We start from the raw sequence: 20,611 nt of genomic DNA on the forward strand, positions 1-20,611 counted from the left end.
AAAAAAAAAGACAATTTGATAGACAACAAAACTATCTAGAGATGGGACGAGAAACGGAAATGACAGAAACCAACATTGCCCTCTTACCAAAACAATTTGACTTATGTTGGTGATTAGGCTTCACAGCGTTCCTGCAGATTTTTTAGTTCTAAAACCATTATTTGGTCAACAGTAATGTGCATTAGGCTGCTTCCTGTAATGAAAGTATCTGCTCTGTCTCTGTTTCAGTGCTGGCTCTCATTCCCTCTCTCCCCTTTGCACACGAAGTGAAGGGAGTGATGCATTCTGATAAGCACAAGCATAGTGACAGTTGAGCATCATTTTGAGATACATTCTGATAAGCACAAGCATAGTGACAGTTGAGCATCATTTTTAGATACATTCTGATAAGCACAAGCATAGTGACAGTTGAGCATCATTTTGAAATGTAATTCCGGGAAAGAGAGTTTTTAAAACAACTACTGTTACTGTTGTTAAAAAATAGGAGAGTTTCATATTTATGTGAGTATAACAATTATTTCTCAACTATCAATATAGAGGATGTAACACCACTTTAAAAATTGAGTATATAATTGAGATAATACGCTAGCTGAGAGCACCGTTTGCGATGAATAGCCTATATCAAGAACCTATATAGGCCTACAAATGGAACATTTTTGTAGGACATTACGTTTACTGTTAGATCAATTGCATTTCTATCTAGCAACAATATCATATTTAGAGTGAGCAATCTAGCTAGTGTGTTTTGAGTTCTAACTTTCACAGGTGGTAGGCCTAAATTATGTAGCAAATAGCCTAGGCCAATATGCACAAAAACATGTAGGCAAATTCATCTCTAATGGTCCAAAATTATATCTGATCATTCTGGACCCTATTTTGACATGTTGCACATCAAAATATCCATCATGCATTCCCTGAACATGTTAGATGATAGCTAACTTCTTTCAGTGGTCGGTGCCCTTTAAGATGAGGGAGAATGATTTATTTTACATATGAGCATGGCTTTATTTCTATTACATTCATATGACATTCACCCAGCTCAAGTTTTCCCTGCACCCATCATGAGGTTTCTACAACCTAGCCTATGAATGAACGCTAACATAGAATAGAGTAAAAAAAAAAAAAATACTGTATTATCCAACGAGATCAAAGCATTGACTTTAGTGATCTCGTTCTCTCTAACCAATCTTTCTTTCCGTCTACTTTCTAAAAACTCTATTCACTGCACTATTCTATTCACTGTTTAGTAGCTACTATCTTGTCTCATCACTACAACTCCCGTACAGGCGCGGGAAAGACGAAGGTTGAAAGTCATGCGTCCTCTGATACACAACCCAACCAAGCCGCACTGCTTCTTAACACAGCGCGCATCCAGCCCGGAAGCCAGCCGCACCAATGTGTCGGAGGAAACACCGTTCACCTGGCAACCTTGGTTAGCGTGCACTGCGCCCGGCCCGCCACAGGAGTCGCTGGTGCACGATGAGACAAGGATATCCCTACCGGCCAAGCCCTCCCTAACCCGGACGACGCTAGACCAATTGTGCATCGCCCCACGGACCTCCCGGTCACAGCCGGTTACGACAGAGCCTGTGCGCGAACCCAGAGTCTCTGGTGGCACAGCTGGCGCTGCAGTACAGCTGCGCCACCCGGGAGGCCCTTCAGCTGTATTTTTCGTAGCTGTCTACATACCACCACAGACCGATGCTGGCACTAAACTGCACTCAATGAGCTGTATACCACCAAAAGCAAACAGGAAAACTCTCACCCTTGTGGCCCGGGGACATTAATGCAGGGAAACTTAGAAATGAAAGAGAACTGATTTATCAGCATGTTAAATGTGCAACCAGAGGGAAAACATTCTCGACCACCTTTACTCCACACACATAGACGCGTACAAAGCTCTCCCTCGCCCTCCATTTGGCAAATCTGACCATAATTCCATCCCCCTGATTCCTGCTTACAAGCACAAATTAAAGCAGGAAGCACCAGTGACTCAGTCGATTGAAAAAGTGGTCAGATAAAGCAGATGCTAAACTACAGGACTGATTTGCTGGTACATACTGGAATATGTTCCGGGATTCTTCCGATGGCATTGAGGAGTACACCACATCAGTCACTGGCTTTATCAATAAGTGCATCGAGGACGTCGTCCCCACAGTGACTGTACGTACATACCCCAACCAGAAGCCATGGATTACAGGCAACATTCGCACTGAGCTAAAGTGTAGATGTTCTAAAACTTGTGACCGGTAGTGTAGATGGGTAAAAAAAGCAGGCATTGAATATCCCTTTGAGCATGGTGAAGTTATTACTGACATTTCGGATGGTGTATGAATACACCCAGTCACTACACAGATACAGGTGTCCTTCCTAACTCAATTGCTGCAGAGGAAGGACACAGCTCAGGGATTTCACCTTCTTCAATTTAAGAATGATGGAGGCCACTGTGTTCTTGGGGTCATTCAATGCTACAGAAATGTTTTGGTACCTTTCCCCAGATCTGTGCCTCAACACAATCCTGTCTCGGAGCGCTACGGACAATTCCTTCGACCTCGTGGCTTGGATTTTGCTCTGACATGCACTGTCAACTGTGGGAACTTATATAGACAGATGTTTGCCTTTCCAAATCATGTCCCATCAATTGAATTTACAACAGGTGGACTCCAATCAAGTTGTAGAAACATCTCAAGGATGATCAATGGAAACAGGATGCATCTGAGCTCAATTTCAAGTCTCATAACAAATGGTCTGAATACTTAAAAAAAAAAACTTATCTTTTTATTTGAAATAAATTTGCAAAAATTCCTAAAAACCTGTTTTCGCTTTGTAATTATGGGGTATTGTGTGTAGATTTAATGAGGAAAACATTTATTTAGTCCATTTTAGAATAAGGCTGTAATGTAACAATGTGGAAGAAGTCTGGGGTCTGAATACTTTCCGAATGCACTGTATTTATAGATTGTGATTATAAAACACACGTTGCCTCTCTGTGTACAGACTTTGAGACGCTGACGCGGGAGCTGTTCAAGCTACAGTTTGAGGAGTCAGAGGCGGGAGGTCAGAGGTTAAAGTTTGTGTCAGAAGACCTCTCCAGCCTCCTAGAGTCACCCACCAAATCACGGGTAGGATATATTAAATCTGCACCCTCCAGCCTCAATGGGTTTCCTGTGTAAATACATAAAATCTAATGTACTGTAGTTGTTTACGTGCACGTCAGACTGTGAAATTTGATATAGGTATGATGATTTTGAAAATAACTTGCAGATCTATGTCTTACAGTTGTAGGATCTTACTTTGACCCAAATTGCTACAGCAGGAACATAAAATAACAGGAATGTGAATTATCATGTGGACATTTTTGTAAGGGGTTGATACATTTTTCGTAAGGGAAAATCAAGTCAGAAATTTCAAAGTGGAAATGACGAACTTCAGAAGCCTTTTTAAACCTCAAATACACTACTACATGTTTTAAATGTCCTACATTGCATTACATTTCTCGGCATTTCTCCTGCAACAGGGTGATCAAATTAAGATCTTACATCTGTATGCTAAATTAAAAAGGACGTTTCCCCGGACACATGTTAAACCTGGTCCTGGACTAAAAAGGAAACTCAATTGAGAATCTCCATTATTAAAAGTGCTTTGTAGTCTAGGACTAAACTTAATCTGTGTCTGGGAAACAGCCCCAAAGAGTGTTTGTCTGTTGTAGCGTTAATGTTTGCTGTAGTAAACTTGATGTGCAGTGGTTATGAATGTTGCCCTGTTGATGCTCTGCTTGAAGGTGTAATATGTGTAGTATAGTAGTGTGTTTTTATATGCATTAAAGCTGTCCGTCTGTCTATCTATCAGTCTTCACTGTCTGACTCTGATGACCTAGAGGAGATGGAGAGACTGAGGAAAGACCACATCGAGGCTCTGAGAGAAATCAAGAAACTACAGGTACATATTACCGGAGTTCGAGATATCAAACATTAGTAGGTCAGAAAAGAGAAACGTGAATACATGAGCATATACAGTATATAGACAATTTATGTTCTTTTTTGTTGCCGTGTCTCTACATTCTTCAGGAGCAGTTGGCAGAGTCCGAGAGACTTCAACTGCAGATGCAGGGAGAGCTGAACAATGTCAAACAGGTGTGTTAGTACAGTTTATCTGGGGGGGGGGGGGGGGGTTGTATAGATGTTTCCCCATTCACCAGAGGGAGTTCTGCACAAGCACACTTAAAGTGTATACTGTACAAGTGAAAAAAGTTTTGACACACCTACTCATTCCAGGGTTTTTCTTTATTTGTACTATTTTCTACATTGTAGAATAACAGTGAAGACATCAAAACTATGAAATAACACATATGGAATCATGTAGTAACCAAAAAAGTGTTACACAAATCAAAATATATTTGAGATTCTTCGAAGTAGCCAGTTGTCTTGATGACAACTTTGCACACTCTTGGCATTTTCTCAACCAGATTCATGAGGTAGTCACCTGGAATGCATTTCAATTACACTTTGGAACAGATAAATACAAAAATAAAAAAGTTAATCACTTGGAGCTTGATTTGCTGGTGTTTTTAAAATTTTAGGTCCAGCAATAATACTTTTAAAAATGAAGAATCTTGATGGTTATAAAGATACAGAGAATGAGCCACAGTCCAACTCAAGCTTTATTAACGACTAGTCGGGAATTGGTAGCATACGAGCACTATATCTTGATTACGTATCCTTAGTTCCCAGCTTATATTGAGCAAGCAAGGGTCTTTTCTTGGTCTTAGCCTATGGAATTCATACAATAATGCAATAACAGGATTGTCTTGTGAATGGCTGTGTCTTGCCTACTACTTACTAAAAAGCCATACTGTGTCGTACCACATACTATTTAGAACATATTGTTTAGTAAAACTGCATTCAATAAGCAACAAATATAAACATACTAGCTCAACCATACTAACAATGAGTCGTGTAATGTGCAATTGTGTTGATCCCAGCATTTGTTCATTTTGGTAAAGCGAGTCTCCCTATCTGATTATAAGCTGTTGTCAAACGCACAAGGGTTTGGAAAGAAGATTCCCCTTCTCTATAGTGTGCAGCGAATTCTACTCGACGAAAAGCCAAAATGACTACGCATTTAAAGCTTTAACTACAATTTGGAAATTTCACATATACAACGTTCTATTTTCACATACCACAAAAAAGACTACTTTTTAGAGAACAAGAAGGAGTATTCAGACACAGCCAATAAACTGATCAGCCCATGAGTATCCCATACTACATACACCAAACCACATGAGTATCCAATACTACATACACGAAACCACATGAGTATCCAATACTACATACACCAAACCACATGAGTATCCCATACTACATACACCAAACCACATGAGTATCCAATATTACATACACGAAACCACATGAGTATCCAATACTACATACACCAAACCACATGAGTACCCAATACTACATACACCAAACCACATGAGTACCCAATACTACATACACCAAACCACATGAGTATCCAATACTACATACACCAAACCACATGAGTATCCAATACTACATACACCAAACCACATGAGTATCCAATACTACATACACCAAACCACATGAGTATCCAATACAATACACCAAACCACTACATACACCAAACCACATGAGTACCCAATACTACATACACCAAACCACATGAGTATCCAATACTACATACACCAAACCACATGAGTATCCAATACTACATACACCAAACCACATGAGTATCCAATACTACATACACCAAACCACATGAGTATCCAATACCAATACACCAAACCACATGAGCATCCCATACACAAACAAACCACATGAGTATCAATACAATACACCAAACCACATGAGCATCCCATACTGAAACAAACAGACCACTCATTATAAACTGATCAGCCCAGAGTATCCAATACTACATACACCAAACCACATGAGCATCCCATACTGAAACAAACAGACCACTCATTATAAACTGATCAGCCCAGAGTATCCAATACTACATACACCAAACCACATGAGCATCCCATACTGAAACAAACAGACCACTCATTATAAACTCCTTGAACCACATCACTAAGTGGTTAATCAACCTTAGTACTACTAGAGCAGTCACGGTCCCTTCGACGTATGCCATCATCCCTAAGCATCCTCTGAGTACACTTCCCAAATTACACACTATTCCGGGTTATAGTGCACTTCTTTGACCAGGGCTCTGTTCAAAAGTAGTGCACTTCTTTGACCAGGGCTCTGTTCAAATGTAGTGCACTACTGTATATAGGGAATAGGGTATAATTTGGGAAGCGTACTCTGAGCTTGTTGAGAGCACTGGGTTTAGCACATCCTGTAGTAGCAGCACTTACAGTACCGTGTGTAGGCGGGAGAAACAGACAGAACAGTGTAACAAACTCACTGTATGAAGTGCGAGACTCCACGGAACACAGAAGAGGGTGGACCCTAAGTAAAATAAATAAATACACCCTCTCTGTACTGTGAGTCATAGACACAGCACACTTGGCCTCACCTCCACTCCTCTACGGGTCGGTCTCCCACACACTCTGGATGCGTCCCATATGGTACCTTATTCCCTATAATGGACAACTGGACCAGAGTAGTGCACTATATAGGGAATAGGGTGCCATTTGAGATGCATATTCTGATACAAGTGTTGCGTAAAGAGCACAGATCAATATCCACATTTATCCACAGGCAATATTAATATGCCCATCAGGAACCGGTAACATCTTTCTTTCTTTCTTAGACTTCCTTCTTTACTGCATGTTTGTCACGACCATGACTGCATGCAATGCCTTCATAAAGTATTCACACTACTTGACTTTTCCAAAATGTTGTTCTGTTACAAGGTGGGATTAAAATGGATTTAATTGTCATTTTTTTGGTGAAAAATCTACAGAAAATACTCAAAAGTGGAAAAAATAAAGTCAAAGTCAAAGTGGAATAAATAAATAAATAAATAATGAATACACTAATATATATTGATTAGATAAGTATTCAACCCCCTGAGTCAATACTCAGAATGTTCCAGGATAAGGATATGGACAGTCAAATCAAATCAAATTTTATTTGTCACATACACATGGTTAGCAGATGTTAATGCGAGTGTAGCGAAATGCTTGTGCTTCTAGTTCCGACAATGCAGTAATAACCAACAAGTAATCTAGCTAACAATTCCAAAACTACTACTTTATAGACACAAGTATAAGGGGATAAAGAATATGTACATAAAGATATATGAATGAGTGATGGTACAGAGCGGCATAGGCAAGATACAGTAGATGGTATCGAGTACAGTATATACATATGAGATGAGTATGTAAACAAAGTGGCATAGTTAAAGTGGCTAGTGATACATGTATTACATAAAGATGCAGTAGAGAGGCAGGACAGGATGTTTCGGTGCTCACCTCTCTCTTCCACCAGGTATGACCACATCCTGAAGTCAATTAGAATCACATTTGGCAGTGATTACAATTGTGAGATTTTCTGGGTAAATCTCTAAGAGCTTTGCACACCTGAATTTTTACAATATTTGCAAATATTTTTAAATTCTTCAAGCTTTGTCAAGATGCTTGTTGATCATTGCTAGACAGCCATTTTCAAGTATTGCCATTAGATTTTCAAGCAGATTTAAGTAAATATTGTAACTCGGCCACTCAGGAACATTCACTGTCGTCTAGGTAAGCAACTCCTGCTGAAAGGTGGAAACCAGGTTCTCCTCTAGGATTTTGCTTGTGATTAGCTCTATTCTATTTATTTAATTTAAAAAAACTCCCTAGTCCTTGCCAATGACAAGCATACCCATAACAGAATGCAACCACCACCATGATTGAAAATATGAAGAGTGGTTCTCTGTGATGTGTTGGATTTGCCCCAAACATAACACTTTGTATTCAGGACATAAAGTACATTTTTTTGCTGTTTTAGTGCCTTATAGCAAATAGGATGCATGTTTTGGAATATTTTTATTATGTACAGGCTTTCTTTTTATTCTCATTTAGGTTAGTATTGTGGAGTAACTACAATGTTGTAGATCAATCCTCCATTTTCTCCGATCTTAGCCATTAAACTCTGTAACTGTTTTAAAGTCACCATTTGCCTCATGGTGAAATCCCTGAACGGTTTCCTTCCTCTCTGGCAATTCAGTTAGTTATGACGCCTGTATCTTCGTAGTGACTGGGTGTATTGATACACCATCCAAAGTGTAATTATTAACGTCAACATGCTCAAAGGGAATATTCAATGTCTGTTTTTTTCCCCCCATCTACCAATAGGTCCCCTTCTTCGCGAGGCATTTAAAACCTCCCTGGTCTGTGGTTGAATCTGTTTTTGAAATTCATGTTAAACACTATTAGTCCATGCAACTTATTATGTGACTTGTTTAGCAGACTTTTACTCCTAAACTTATTTAGGCTTGCCATAACAAAGGGGTTTACTTGTTGACTCAAAACATTTCAGCATTTCATTTTTTAAATTAATTTGTTAAAAATTCTAAAAACATCTTTCCACTTTGACATTATGTGGTGTGAAGGCCAGTGACACAACATCTAAATGTAATACATATTACATTCAGGCTGTAAAACAACAACACGTGGAAAAAGTCAAGGGGTGTGAATACATTCCTGAAAGCACTTTATGTGGTCACTCCCTGGCTTTCAGGTTAAAGCTCTACTGTAACAAACACACAAGCAAATGCACGCGCCACATGCATACACACAATCACACACACACAATCACACACACATAATCACACACACACACATGCACACACAAACACATGCACACACACACACAAACAGGTTTAACAGCTAAACTGTGTGTGTGTGTGTGTGTGTGTGTGTGTGTGTGTGTGTGTGTGTGTGTGTGTGTGTGTACGTGCATTGTCTGTGTGTGTGTGTGTGTGTGTGTGTGTGTGTGTGTGTGTGTGTGTGTGTGTGTGTGTGTGTGTGTGTGTGTGTGTGTGCGAGTAACTCTAAACTCTAGCTTCGTCTGTGTATTCAGCAGTGTAACTATTTAACCTTCTATGTACACTACACTGGGTTGGTATGGTCATGTATAGTCAAAAGAAATTGTCACATGCTTTGCAAACAACAGGTGTAGACTAACAGTGAAAAACTTACTTCCAACAATGCAGTGAGAGAAAAAAGATACATAATTGAAAAATAATAACATGAGGAATAAATACACCAAAAGTAACAATAACTTGAGGTCCCAGTACCGAGTCAACGTGCTGGGGCACGAGGCATTTAAAAAAAATGATAATAATATATATATATATATATACAGTACCGAGTCAACGTGCTGGGGCACGAGGCATTCAAGAAAATTAATAATAATAATATATATATATATATATATATACAGTACCGAGTCAACGTGCTGGGGCACGAGGCATTTAAAAAAATATATATATATATATATATATATATATATATATATATATATATATATATATACAGTACCGAGTCAACGTGCTGGAGCACAAGGCATTTAAAAAAAAAATATATATATATATATATATATATATATATATATATATATATATACACCGAGTCAACGTGCTGGAGCACGAGGCATTTAAAAAAATACAAAATAATATATATATATACAGTAGCAGTCAAAAGTTTAGACACACCTAGTCATTCAAGGGTTTTTCTTAATTTTTTAATCGCATCACAGACCATTTTAGCTAGTTGGTAGCAACTTTGCAACTACTTGCTACATTTTAGCTGCTTTGCAGCTACTTAGCATGTCAGCTAACCCTTCGCCTAATCTTAACCCTAACCCCTAACCCTAAGTTTTCCCAGCTAGCACATTTGGTTCCTTGGGAGTTGTGGGAACATATGTTTTTGGTTTCCCATTGGTTCTGGGAACAAAAACATAAGTTTCCTGACTGGTAAGACTGTTTTAAACGTTCTGAGAACGGAAGTAAAATTTTCGCCTGTTCTGGGAACTTACATTTGTAGGTTTCATGTAGCGTCTGAGAACGTTTTACTATGGATCCCTGAACGTTTTCTTAATGCTTTGAGAATATGACTTTAAATAGAACCATGACAAACCTGCAGAAAGCATTATGCTAAAGTTCTGAAATTCCCACTTAAGAAACATATGGTTCTCAGAATATTATGTGCTAGCTGGGTGTCCTGCACCATTCCCAGAACGTTGTGGGAAGGTTGTATGCCAAATAACCGTAGGAAAACAACACACTCACCAAGGTCCAAAACAAAAATATGTGCTAGCTGGGTAACCCTTCCACTAACCTTAACCCCTAATCCTATCATACTAAAGGGAGGGAGAAAGATTTAAGTTTACTATGTTAAGTCTACCCCTGAGTCCAGGTTGGTCACCCCAGATAGCACACAGAAAACATTACACAAGCGGATAAATAAAATAAATTATTTACAAGAAAAATGTATGAAATATGCATACAGAGTGGAAGTATTGAATTGAACCAGGGGAAAGACCTGCTGTTTCTCTTTGTGAAGGGTTATATTGCCAACTGGTATGACTTGATTAGGGTTATTTTGTAGAGCTGAGGAAGGAAGGGGAGATGAAGATGGATAGATGAAGAAATGGGAAACATTACAATTTGTCATTAGTGTCCAAGGTCACCAAGATTAGTATTTGACATGGACATTGGGGCACACACACTCATACATGGACTCATACACATGCACATACTTCTCTTGCTTTCTCCTTCCCCTGTCTCTACCTCTCGACGTCTCTACCTCTCTCTCAATTCAATTCAAGGGGCTTTATTGGCATGGGAAACATATGTTAACATTGCCAAAGCAAGTGAAGTAGATAATATACAAAAGTGAAATAAACAATAAAAATGAACAGTAAACATTACACTCACAGAAGTTCCAAAAGAATAAACCCATTACAAAAGTCATAGTAAAAAAAAAAAAAGGTTAACCAGTTTTGATAATTAGTGGGTATCGGCCTATTTCTGCTCTGCATGCATTATTTGGTGTTTTACGTTGTACACAGAGGATATTTTTGCAGAATTCTACATGCAGAGGCTCAATTTGGTGTTTGTCCCATTTTGTGAATTCTTGGTTGGTGAGCGGACCCCAGACCTCATAAAGGGCAATGGGTTCTATTAATGATTCAAGTATTAACCAGATCCTAATTGGTATGTCAAATTTATGTTCCTTTTGATGGCATAGAATGCCCTTCTTGCCTTGTCTCTCAGATCGTTCACAGCTTTGTGGAAGTTACCTGTGGCGCTAATGTTTAGGCCAATGTATGTATAGCTCGTCTGTGGGGTTCTATAATGAAGAGGTCGGGTCTGACCCACTCGGGGGGTAGGTGAAAGTCCAGCTGAAACTGTTTGGGGTTCACCTGTACCATTACTCTTCCAGACTTATAGAGATGTATATTAGCTGACTCAGAGTCCTCGTTGTCTAGTATCCTGAGTTTCCACCCCTCGTCAACACCCCCTCTCTTAACAGAGGGGTAGTGTGCTAATATAGCACTGTGCCCTGCCAGGGATGGTTTGTGTTAATATAGCACTGTGCCCTGCCAGGGGATGGTTTTTGTAGAAGAGGAGGTTGCTGATGTGCCCATTTTTATAATAGTCAGCAAAAAGTGTCTCTTGACTTTCCATAAGGAGCTTCATTTTGTGATCTTTTCTTGTCTTATCGTTCTTTACATACACAGGGTACTGTATTTGAATGACCTCTGAACAGCGGGAGGCAGCTTCTAAGGCCTCTCCATTTGGTTGGAGTAGACTGTTCGACTCTCCTGACGTTGTTGGGCTAAAGGGCTTTGACACCTCTCTCCTGACGTTGTTGGGCTAAAGGGCTTTGACAGCTCTCTCCTGACGTTGTTGGGCTAAAGGGCTTTGACAGCTCTCTCCTGACGTTGTTGGGCTAAAGGGCTTTGACACCTCTCTCCTGCCGTTGTTGGGCTAAAGGGCTTTGACACCTCTCTCCTGACGTTGTTGGGCTAAAGGGCTTTTACAGCTCTCTCCTGACGTTGTTGGGCTAAAGGGCTTTGACAGCTCTCTCCTGACGTTGTTGGGCTAAAGGGCTTTGACACCTCTCTCCTGCCATTGTTGGGCTAAAGGGCTTTGACAGCTCTCTCCTGACGTTGTTGGGCTAAAGGGCTTTGACACCTCTCTCCTGCCATTGTTGGGCTAAAGGGCTTTGACAGCTCTCTCCTGACGTTGTTGGGCTAAAGGGCTTTGACAGCTCTCTCCTGACGTTGTTGGGCTAAAGGGCTTTGACAGCTCTCTCCTGACGTTGTTGGGCTAAAGGGCTTTGACACCTCTCTCCTGCCGTTGTTGGGCTAAAGGGCTTTGACAGCTCTCTCCTGACGTTGTTGGGCTAAAGGGCTTTGACAGCTCTCTCCTGACGTTGTTGGGCTAAAGGGCTTTGACAGCTCTCTCCTGACGTTGTTGGGCTAAAGGGCTTTGACACCTCTCTCCTGCCATTGTTGGGCTAAAGGGCTTTGACAGCTCTCTCCTGACGTTGTTGGGCTAAAGGGCTTTGACAGCTCTCTCCTGATGTTGTTGGGCTAAAGGGCTTTGACAGCTCTCTCCTGACATTGTTGGGCTAAAGGGCTTTGACAGCTCTCTCCTGCCATTGTTGGGCTAAAGGGCTTTGACAGCTCTCTCCTGACGTTGTTGGGCTAAAGGGCTTTGACAGCTCTCTCCTGACGTTGTTGGGCTAAAGGGCTTTGACACCTCTCTCCTGACGTTGTTGGGCTAAAGGGCTTTGACAGCTCTCTCCTGCCATTGTTGGGCTAAAGGGCTTTGACAGCTCTCTCCTGACGTTGTTGGGCTAAAGGGCTTTGACAGCTCTCTCCTGACGTTGTTGGGCTAAAGGGCTTTGACACCTCTCTCCTGACGTTGTTGGGCTAAAGGGCTTTGACAGCTCTCTCCTGACGTTGTTGGGCTAAAGGGCTTTGACAGCTCTCTCCTGACGTTGTTGGGCTAAAGGGCTTTGACAGCTCTCTCCTGACGTTGTTGGGCTAAAGGGCTTTGACAGCTCTCACTTGACACGTCAGTGCTAATTAAAGTTGTATCAAGCTTAGCAGCCTTAATTTATCATTCAGTCATTATAAAGTAATGTAATGCGTTCTTCTTCTTGGCTTATGGAAATAAAGTATATCTTCAGACATAACATTACTCATTCAGTTCCAGGTTGGATGGTGTTTTCAGGTTTCTGTTGTTTTCCAGAGCATTTGCTGTATAGCGTTGGAATAATAATCTTTGGTAGTTGTAAACGTTCCAGGTGATTCCGCAATTCCGTCCAAAATCAGGTTGTAGGTTTTGAGTTTTGATTTGGAGTGAAGGTTATGTTGTAGAGGGTAGCATCCTGTATATATTATGTTGTAGAGGGTAGCATCCTGTATATATTATGTTGTAGAGGGTAGCATCCTGTATATATTATGTTGTAGAGGGTAGCATCCTGTATATATTATGTTGTAGAGTGTAGCATCCTGTATATATTATGTTGTAGAGGGTAGCATCCTGTATATATTATGTTGTAGAGGGTAGCATCCTGTATATATTATGTTGTAGAGGGTAGCATCCTGTATATATTATGTTGTAGAGTGTAGCATCCTGTATATATTATGTTGTAGAGTGTAGCATCCTGTATATATTATGTTGTAGAGGGTAGCATCCTGTATATATTATGTTGTAGAGGGTAGCATCCTGTATATATTATGTTGTAGAGGGTAGCATCCTGTATATATTATGTTGTAGAGTGTAGCATCCTGTATATATTATGTTGTAGAGGGTAGCATCCTGTATATATTATGTTGTAGAGGGTAGCATCCTGTATATATTATGTTGTAGAGGGTAGCATCCTGTATATATTATGTTGTAGAGGGTAGCATCCTGTATATATTATGTTGTAGAGGGTAGCATCCTGTATATATTATGTTGTAGAGGGTAGCATCCTGTATATATTATGTTGTAGAGTGTAGCATCCTGTATATATTATGTTGTAGAGGGTAGCATCCTGTATATATTATGTTGTAGAGTGTAGCATCCTGTATATATTATGTTGTAGAGGGTAGCATCCTGTATATATTATGTTGTAGAGGGTAGCATCCTGTATATATTATGTTGTAGAGGGTAGCATCCTGTATATATTATGTTGTAGAGTGTAGCATCCTGTATATATTATGTTGTAGAGTGTAGCATCCTGTATATATTATGTTGTAGAGGGTAGCATCCTGTATATATTATGTTGTAGAGGGTAGCATCCTGTATATATTATGTTGTAGAGGGTAGCATCCTGTATATATTATGTTGTAGAGGGTAGCATCCTGTATATATTATGTTGTAGAGGGTAGCATCCTGTATATATTATGTTGTAGAGTGTAGCATCCTGTATATATTATGTTGTAGAGGGTAGCATCCTGTATATATTATGTTGTAGAGGGTAGCATCCTGTATATATTATGTTGTAGAGGGTAGCATCCTGTATATATTATGTTGTAGAGGGTAGCATCCTGTATATATTATGTTGTAGAGGGTAGCATCCTGTATATATTATGTTGTAGAGGGTAGCATCCTGTATATCCAACTCAAAATCTAAAAATGCACGAGATCTCTCTCTCTCTCAAATAACCTTCTTCTGAAACTCGTCAGTCTATTCTTGTTCTGAGAAATGAAGGTTATTCCATGCGAGAAATTGCCAAGAAACTGAAGATGTCGTACAATGCTGTGACCTACTCCCTTCACAGAACTGCGCAAACTGGCTCTAACCAGAATAGAAAGAGGAGTGGGAGGCCCCGTTGCACAACTGAGCAAGAGGACAAATACATTAGAGTGTCTAGTTTGAGAAACAGACGCCTCACAAGTCCTCAACTGGCAGCTTCATTAAATAGTACCCACAAAACACCAGTCTCAACGTCAACAGTGAAGAGGCGACTCCGGGATGCTGGCCTTCAACAGTTATTTGTTTCTGGCCATTTTGAGCCTGTAATTGAACCCACAAATGCTGATGCTCCAGATACTCAACTAGTCTAAAGAACGCCAGTTTTATTGCTTCTTTAATCAGGACAACAGTGTTCATCTCTGCTAACATAATTGCAAAAAGGGTTTTCTTATGATTAATTAGCCTTTTAAAATTATAAATGTGGATTAGCTAACACAACGTGCCATTGCAACACAGGAGTGATAGTTGCTGATAATGGGCCTCTGTACGCCGATGTAGATATAACACAAAAAGATCTTCCGTTTCCAGCTACAATAGTCATTTACAACATTAACAATGTCTACACTGTATTTCTGTTCAATTTGATGTTATTTTAATGGACCAAAAATGTGGTTTTCTTTCAAAAACAAGGTAATTTCTATGTGACCCCAAACTTTTGAACGGTAGTGTACATATTTATACTGATACGTTATGGAGGGCTTTCTCTGCTTTTTCATGTCTTTCCCGTGTGCTGTGATCTATCCCAGCTTAAGTCTTATCCCTCTCTCTCTCTCTCTCTCTCTCTCTCTCTTCTCGGAACGTCGGTTCTCAGAATTGATAGAATTCCCAGTATTCTAACCGGAAACAACAGGAACAGTTAGTCTGGAGTGTGTGTGTGCGTGCGTGCGCGTGTGTGTGTGTGTGTGTGTGAGAGAGAGAGAGAGACACCAGGGGAGATATTTATTTTTATCCATCAGCAGAGATCAGAAATTACCCCAGAAAATGTGTTGTCAAAATTGTTGTATATGTCCATGTGAGTTATGACTAGACTGCTACATCCTTGACCTGATTCTACTGACTTACTGATGGATAATGGAACACCAGGTAGGGGGTAGCACAGGGGGGGTTTCTGTAAAAAAAGGTTTCAAACTCACTGACCAATGCATGTTATGCCACTAGAAACACGAAACAGGATGTTTTTTTAGGTCTGCAGAGACCGGAAGTAATCGTCAACAAATGTTTTTTTGTTAACAGTATGAGCTGCACCTTAATAACAGATGACAGCTTGTGTAGATGGTAACAACAGTAAAAAATGGGCCACAGCCTTCAATGTCACTACCATATTATCATGGTATCAGGTACGGCCAGGAGTTTTCCAGGCCAGGTCACGTGGTCAGAAAAACTAGTGCGTTGTCTCTACTCTAGTCCGTTGTCTCTACTCTAGTCCGTTGTCTCTACTCTAGTCCGTTGTCTCTACTCCAGTGCGTTGTCTCTACTCTAGTCCGTTGTCTCTACTCTAGTCCGTTGTCTCTACTCTAGTCCGTTGTCTCTACTCCAGTGCGTTGTCTCTACTCTAGTCCGTTGTCTCTCCGTTGTCTCTAGTCCGTTGTCTCTACTCTACTCCGTTGTCTCTACTCCAGTGCGTTGTCTCTACTCCAGTGTGTTGTCCGTTGTCTCTACTCTAGTCCGTTGTCTCTACTCTAGTGCGTTGTCTCTACTCTAGTCCGTTGTCTCTACTCTAGTCCGTTGTCTCTACTCCAGTGCGTTGTCTCTACTCTAGTCCGTTGTCTCTACTCTAGTGCGTTGTCTCTACTCTAGTCCGTTGTCTCTACTCCAGTGTGTTGTCTCTACTCTAGTGCGTTGTCTCTACTCTAGTGCGTTGTCTCTACTCTAGTCCGTTGTCTCTACTCCAGTGCGTTGTCTCTACTCTAGTGCGTTGTCTCTACTCCAGTGTGTTGTCTCTACTCTAGTGCGTTGTCTCTACTCTAGTGCGTTGTCTCTACTCTAGTGTGTTGTCTCTACTCTAGTGCGTTGTCTCTACTCTAGTGCGTTGTCTCTACTCTCCGTTGTGTGTTGTCTCTACTCTAGTGCGTTGTCTCTACTCTAGTCCGTTGTCTCTACTCTAGTGCGTTGTCTCTACTCTAGTCCGTTGTCTCTCTACTCTAGTCGTTGTCTCTACTCTAGTCCGTTGTCTCTACTCTAGTCCGTTGTCTCTACTCTAGTCCGTTGTCTCTACTCTAGTCCGTTGTCTCTACTCTAGTGCGTTGTCTCTACTCTAGTCCGTTGTCTCTACTCTAGTCCGTTGTCTCTACTCTAGTCCGTTGTCTCTAGTCCGTTGTCTCTACTCTAGTGCGTTGTCTCTACTCTAGTGCGTTGTCTCTACTCTAGTCCGTTGTCTCTACTCTAGTCCGTTGTCTCTACTCTAGTCCGTTGTCTCTACTCTAGTCCGTTGTCTCTACTCTAGTGTTGTTGTCTCTACTCTAGTCCGTTGTCTCTACTCTAGTCCGTTGTCTCTCTAGTGCGTTGTCTCTACTCTAGTCCGTTGTCTCTACTCTAGTGCGTTGTCTCTACTCTAGTCCGTTGTCTCTACTCTAGTGCGTTGTCTCTACTCTAGTCCGTTGTCTCTACTCTAGTGCGTTGTCTCTACTCTAGTCCGTTGTCTCTACTCTAGTGCGTTGTCTCTACTCTAGTCCGTTGTCTCTACTCTAGTGCGTTGTCTCTACTCTAGTCCGTTGTCTCTACTCTAGTGCGTTGTCTCTACTCTAGTCCGTTGTCTCTACTCTAGTGTGTTGTCTCTACTCCAGTCCGTTGTCTCTACTCTAGTCCGTTGTCTCTACTCTAGTCCGTTGTCTCTAGTCCGTTGTCTCTCTAGTCCGTTGTCTCTACTCTAGTCGTTGTCTCTACTCTAGTGCGTTGTCTCTAGTCCTCTAGTCCGTTGTCTAGTCCGTTGTCTCTACTCTAGTGCGTTGTCTCTACTCTAGTGCGTTGTCTCTACTCTAGTCCGTTGTCTCTACTCTGTCTCTACTCTAGTGCGTTGTCTCTACTCTAGTCCGTTGTCTCTACTCTAGTGCGTTGTCTCTACTCTAGTCCGTTGTCTCTACTCTAGTGCGTTGTCTCTACTCTAGTCCGTTGTCTCTAGTCCGTTGTCTCTACTCTAGTCCGTTGTCTCTACTCTAGTGCGTTGTCTCTACTCTAGTCCGTTGTCTCTACTCTAGTCCGTTGTCTCTACTCTAGTGCGTTGTCTCTACTCTAGTCCGTTGTCTCTCTCTAGTCCGTTGTCTCTACTCTAGTCCGTTGTCTCTACTCTAGTGCGTTGTCTCTACTCTAGTCCGTTGTCTCTACTCTAGTGCGTTGTCTCTACTCTAGTCCGTTGTCTCTACTCTAGTCCGTTGTCTCTACTCTAGTCCGTTGTCTCTACTCTAGTGCGTTGTCTCTACTCTAGTGCGTTGTCTCTACTCTAGTCCGTTGTCTCTACTCTAGTCCGTTGTCTCTACTCTAGTGCGTTGTCTCTACTCGTTGTCTCTACTCTAGTGCGTTGTCTCTACTCTAGTCCGTTGTCTCTACTCTAGTCCGTTGTCTCTACTCTAGTGCGTTGTCTCTACTCTAGTGCGTTGTCTCTACTCTAGTCCGTTGTCTCTACTCTAGTCCGTTGTCTCTACTCTAGTCCGTTGTCTCTAGTCCGTTGTCTCTAGTGCGTTGTCTCTACTCTAGTCCGTTGTCTCTACGTTGTCTCTAGTCCGTTGTCTCTACTCTAGTCCGTTGTCTCTACTCTAGTCCGTTGTCTCTACTCTAGTGCGTTGTCTCTACTCTAGTGCGTTGTCTCTACTCTAGTCCGTTGTCTCTACTCTAGTCCGTTGTCTCTACTCTAGTGCGTTGTCTCTACTCTAGTGCGTTGTCTCTACTCTAGTCCGTTGTCTCTACTCCGTTGTCTCTACTCTAGTCTCTAGTCCGTTGTCTCTACTCTAGTGCGTTGTCTCTACTCTAGTCCGTTGTCTCTACTCTAGTCCGTTGTCTCTACTCTAGTCCGTTGTCTCTACTCTAGTGCGTTGTCTCTACTCTAGTCCGTTGTCTCTACTCTAGTCCGTTGTCTCTACTCTAGTCCGTTGTCTCTACTCTAGTGCGTTGTCTCTACTCTAGTCCGTTGTCTCTACTCTAGTGCGTTGTCTCTACTCTAGTCCGTTGTCTCTACTCTAGTGCTCTAGTGCGTGTTGTCTCTACTCTAGTCCGTTGTTGTCTCTACTCTAGTCCGTTGTCTCTCTCTAGTGCGTTGTCTCTACTCTAGTCCGTTGTCTCTACTCTAGTCCGTTGTCTCTACTCTAGTCCGTTGTCTCTACTCTAGTGCGTTGTCTCTACTCTAGTCCGTTGTCTCTACTCTAATCAACCATATTCATTTCACATTAAAACAATCTATTAATTGCACATCACACCGATCCTTTAAATAAATCCACCTGGCCAGCAGTAAGGGGCACAAGCGGCAGTGGAGTGGTTTCTCTTACTTAGACAACCTTGTCTAAATGAAAAACTTTGCCTGCTTTTTAAAGCTATTTTTATTTGCTTGATCTCCAAGGGAAGGCTATTCCATAGACAAATGCCTGTATGGAAAACGTGCTCCTCGCAGTACTGTTTACTCTTGGAATTTTACGAGACATAACACCAGCTCTGGTATTGGTTATAAGACCATATCAATGTGGTTTTTCATGTAACCTGGGCCACGATCATTTAAGATGTCAAACATATGATTTAAGTTTAAGTTGGTCCACTCTGGACTCAAGGCAACAAGCCCACCTCCCGGAACTCCTGTACCCCTGTTCCTGTTTAACTGTCCTATCCTGTCGATGGTAGGAGGTCAAGTCTGGAGTTGAGGAGAGCCGTGCACTGCGGAGCAGGATCCACCTGTCTGAGGCAGCCCAGAAGCAGGCCAGAGGGATGGAGATGGATTATGAGGAGGTGATCCATCTCCTGGAGGCTGAGATAGCTGAGCTCCAGACCCAGAGGACAGAGCAGCCCGGCCAGTCCAGCCAGGTGCAGGTAACACAGACTGAGTCTCAAATCATACCCTTTATTCTCTAGATACAGCAGTGCACTACTTTTGACCAGAGCCAATACCCTACCCAGTGCTATTATTGTTAATATAGTGCACTACTGTAGACCAGAGCCAATACCCAGTGCTATTATTGTTCATGTAGTGCACTACTGTAGACCAGAGCCAATACCCAGTGCTATTATTGTTCATGTAGTGCACTACTGTAGACCAGAGCCAATACCCAGTGCTATTATTGTTCATGTAGTGCACTACTGTAGACCAGAGCCAATACCCAGTGCTATTATTGTTAATGTAGTGCACTACTGTAGACCAGAGCCAATACCCAGTGCTATTATTGTTCATGTAGTGCACTACTGTAGACCAGAGCCAATACCCAGTGCTATTATTGTTAATGTAGTGCACTACTGTAGACCAGAGCCAATACCCTACCCAGTGCTATTATTGTTAATGTAGTGCACTACTGTAGACCAGAGCCAATACCCAGTGCTATTATTGTTAATGTAGTGCACTACTGTAGACCAGAGCCAATACCCTACACAGTGCTATTATTGTTCATGTAGTGCACTACTGTAGACCAGAGCCAAAACCCAGTGCTATTATTGTTCATGTAGTGCACTACTGTAGACCAGAGCCAAAACCCAGTGCTATGACCTCCTGGCGAAGATGTGTTTTTGTTGCTCTCTTCTGGTACTGTCTTTCCTTCTCTCTCTCCTTTTCATGTCATTCTCCTTTTCCTTTTTTTAGTGTGTTGCAGGGCCTATAAATCCAGTCTGAGGTAACAGACTTCACTGTCCGTCCGTCCGTGTGTGGGGCCTATTAAACCTGTGCCCAGTGTGAGCTAACAGACTACACTACATTCCCCTGTTGGAATGAAT

General features: G+C 41.5%; 1 protein-coding gene across 1 annotated transcript in view; it reads left to right on the plus strand.

The window, feature by feature from the left end:
* LOC115144452 (syntaxin-binding protein 4-like) overlaps positions 1 to 20,611 on the plus strand; it is a 126,790-nt gene that overhangs the window by 48,549 nt on the left and 57,630 nt on the right. The window contains exons 14-17 of the mRNA XM_029685506.2: positions 2,998 to 3,122; positions 3,850 to 3,939; positions 4,068 to 4,133; positions 19,535 to 19,720. Coding sequence (XP_029541366.1) covers positions 2,998 to 3,122; positions 3,850 to 3,939; positions 4,068 to 4,133; positions 19,535 to 19,720 — 467 coding nt within the window. The remainder of the gene's footprint in view (positions 1 to 2,997; positions 3,123 to 3,849; positions 3,940 to 4,067; positions 4,134 to 19,534; positions 19,721 to 20,611) is intronic.

The sequence above is a fragment of the Oncorhynchus nerka genome, linkage group LG16 (genome assembly GCF_034236695.1).
Source record: "Oncorhynchus nerka isolate Pitt River linkage group LG16, Oner_Uvic_2.0, whole genome shotgun sequence".
Lineage (NCBI taxonomy): Eukaryota > Metazoa > Chordata > Actinopteri > Salmoniformes > Salmonidae > Oncorhynchus > Oncorhynchus nerka.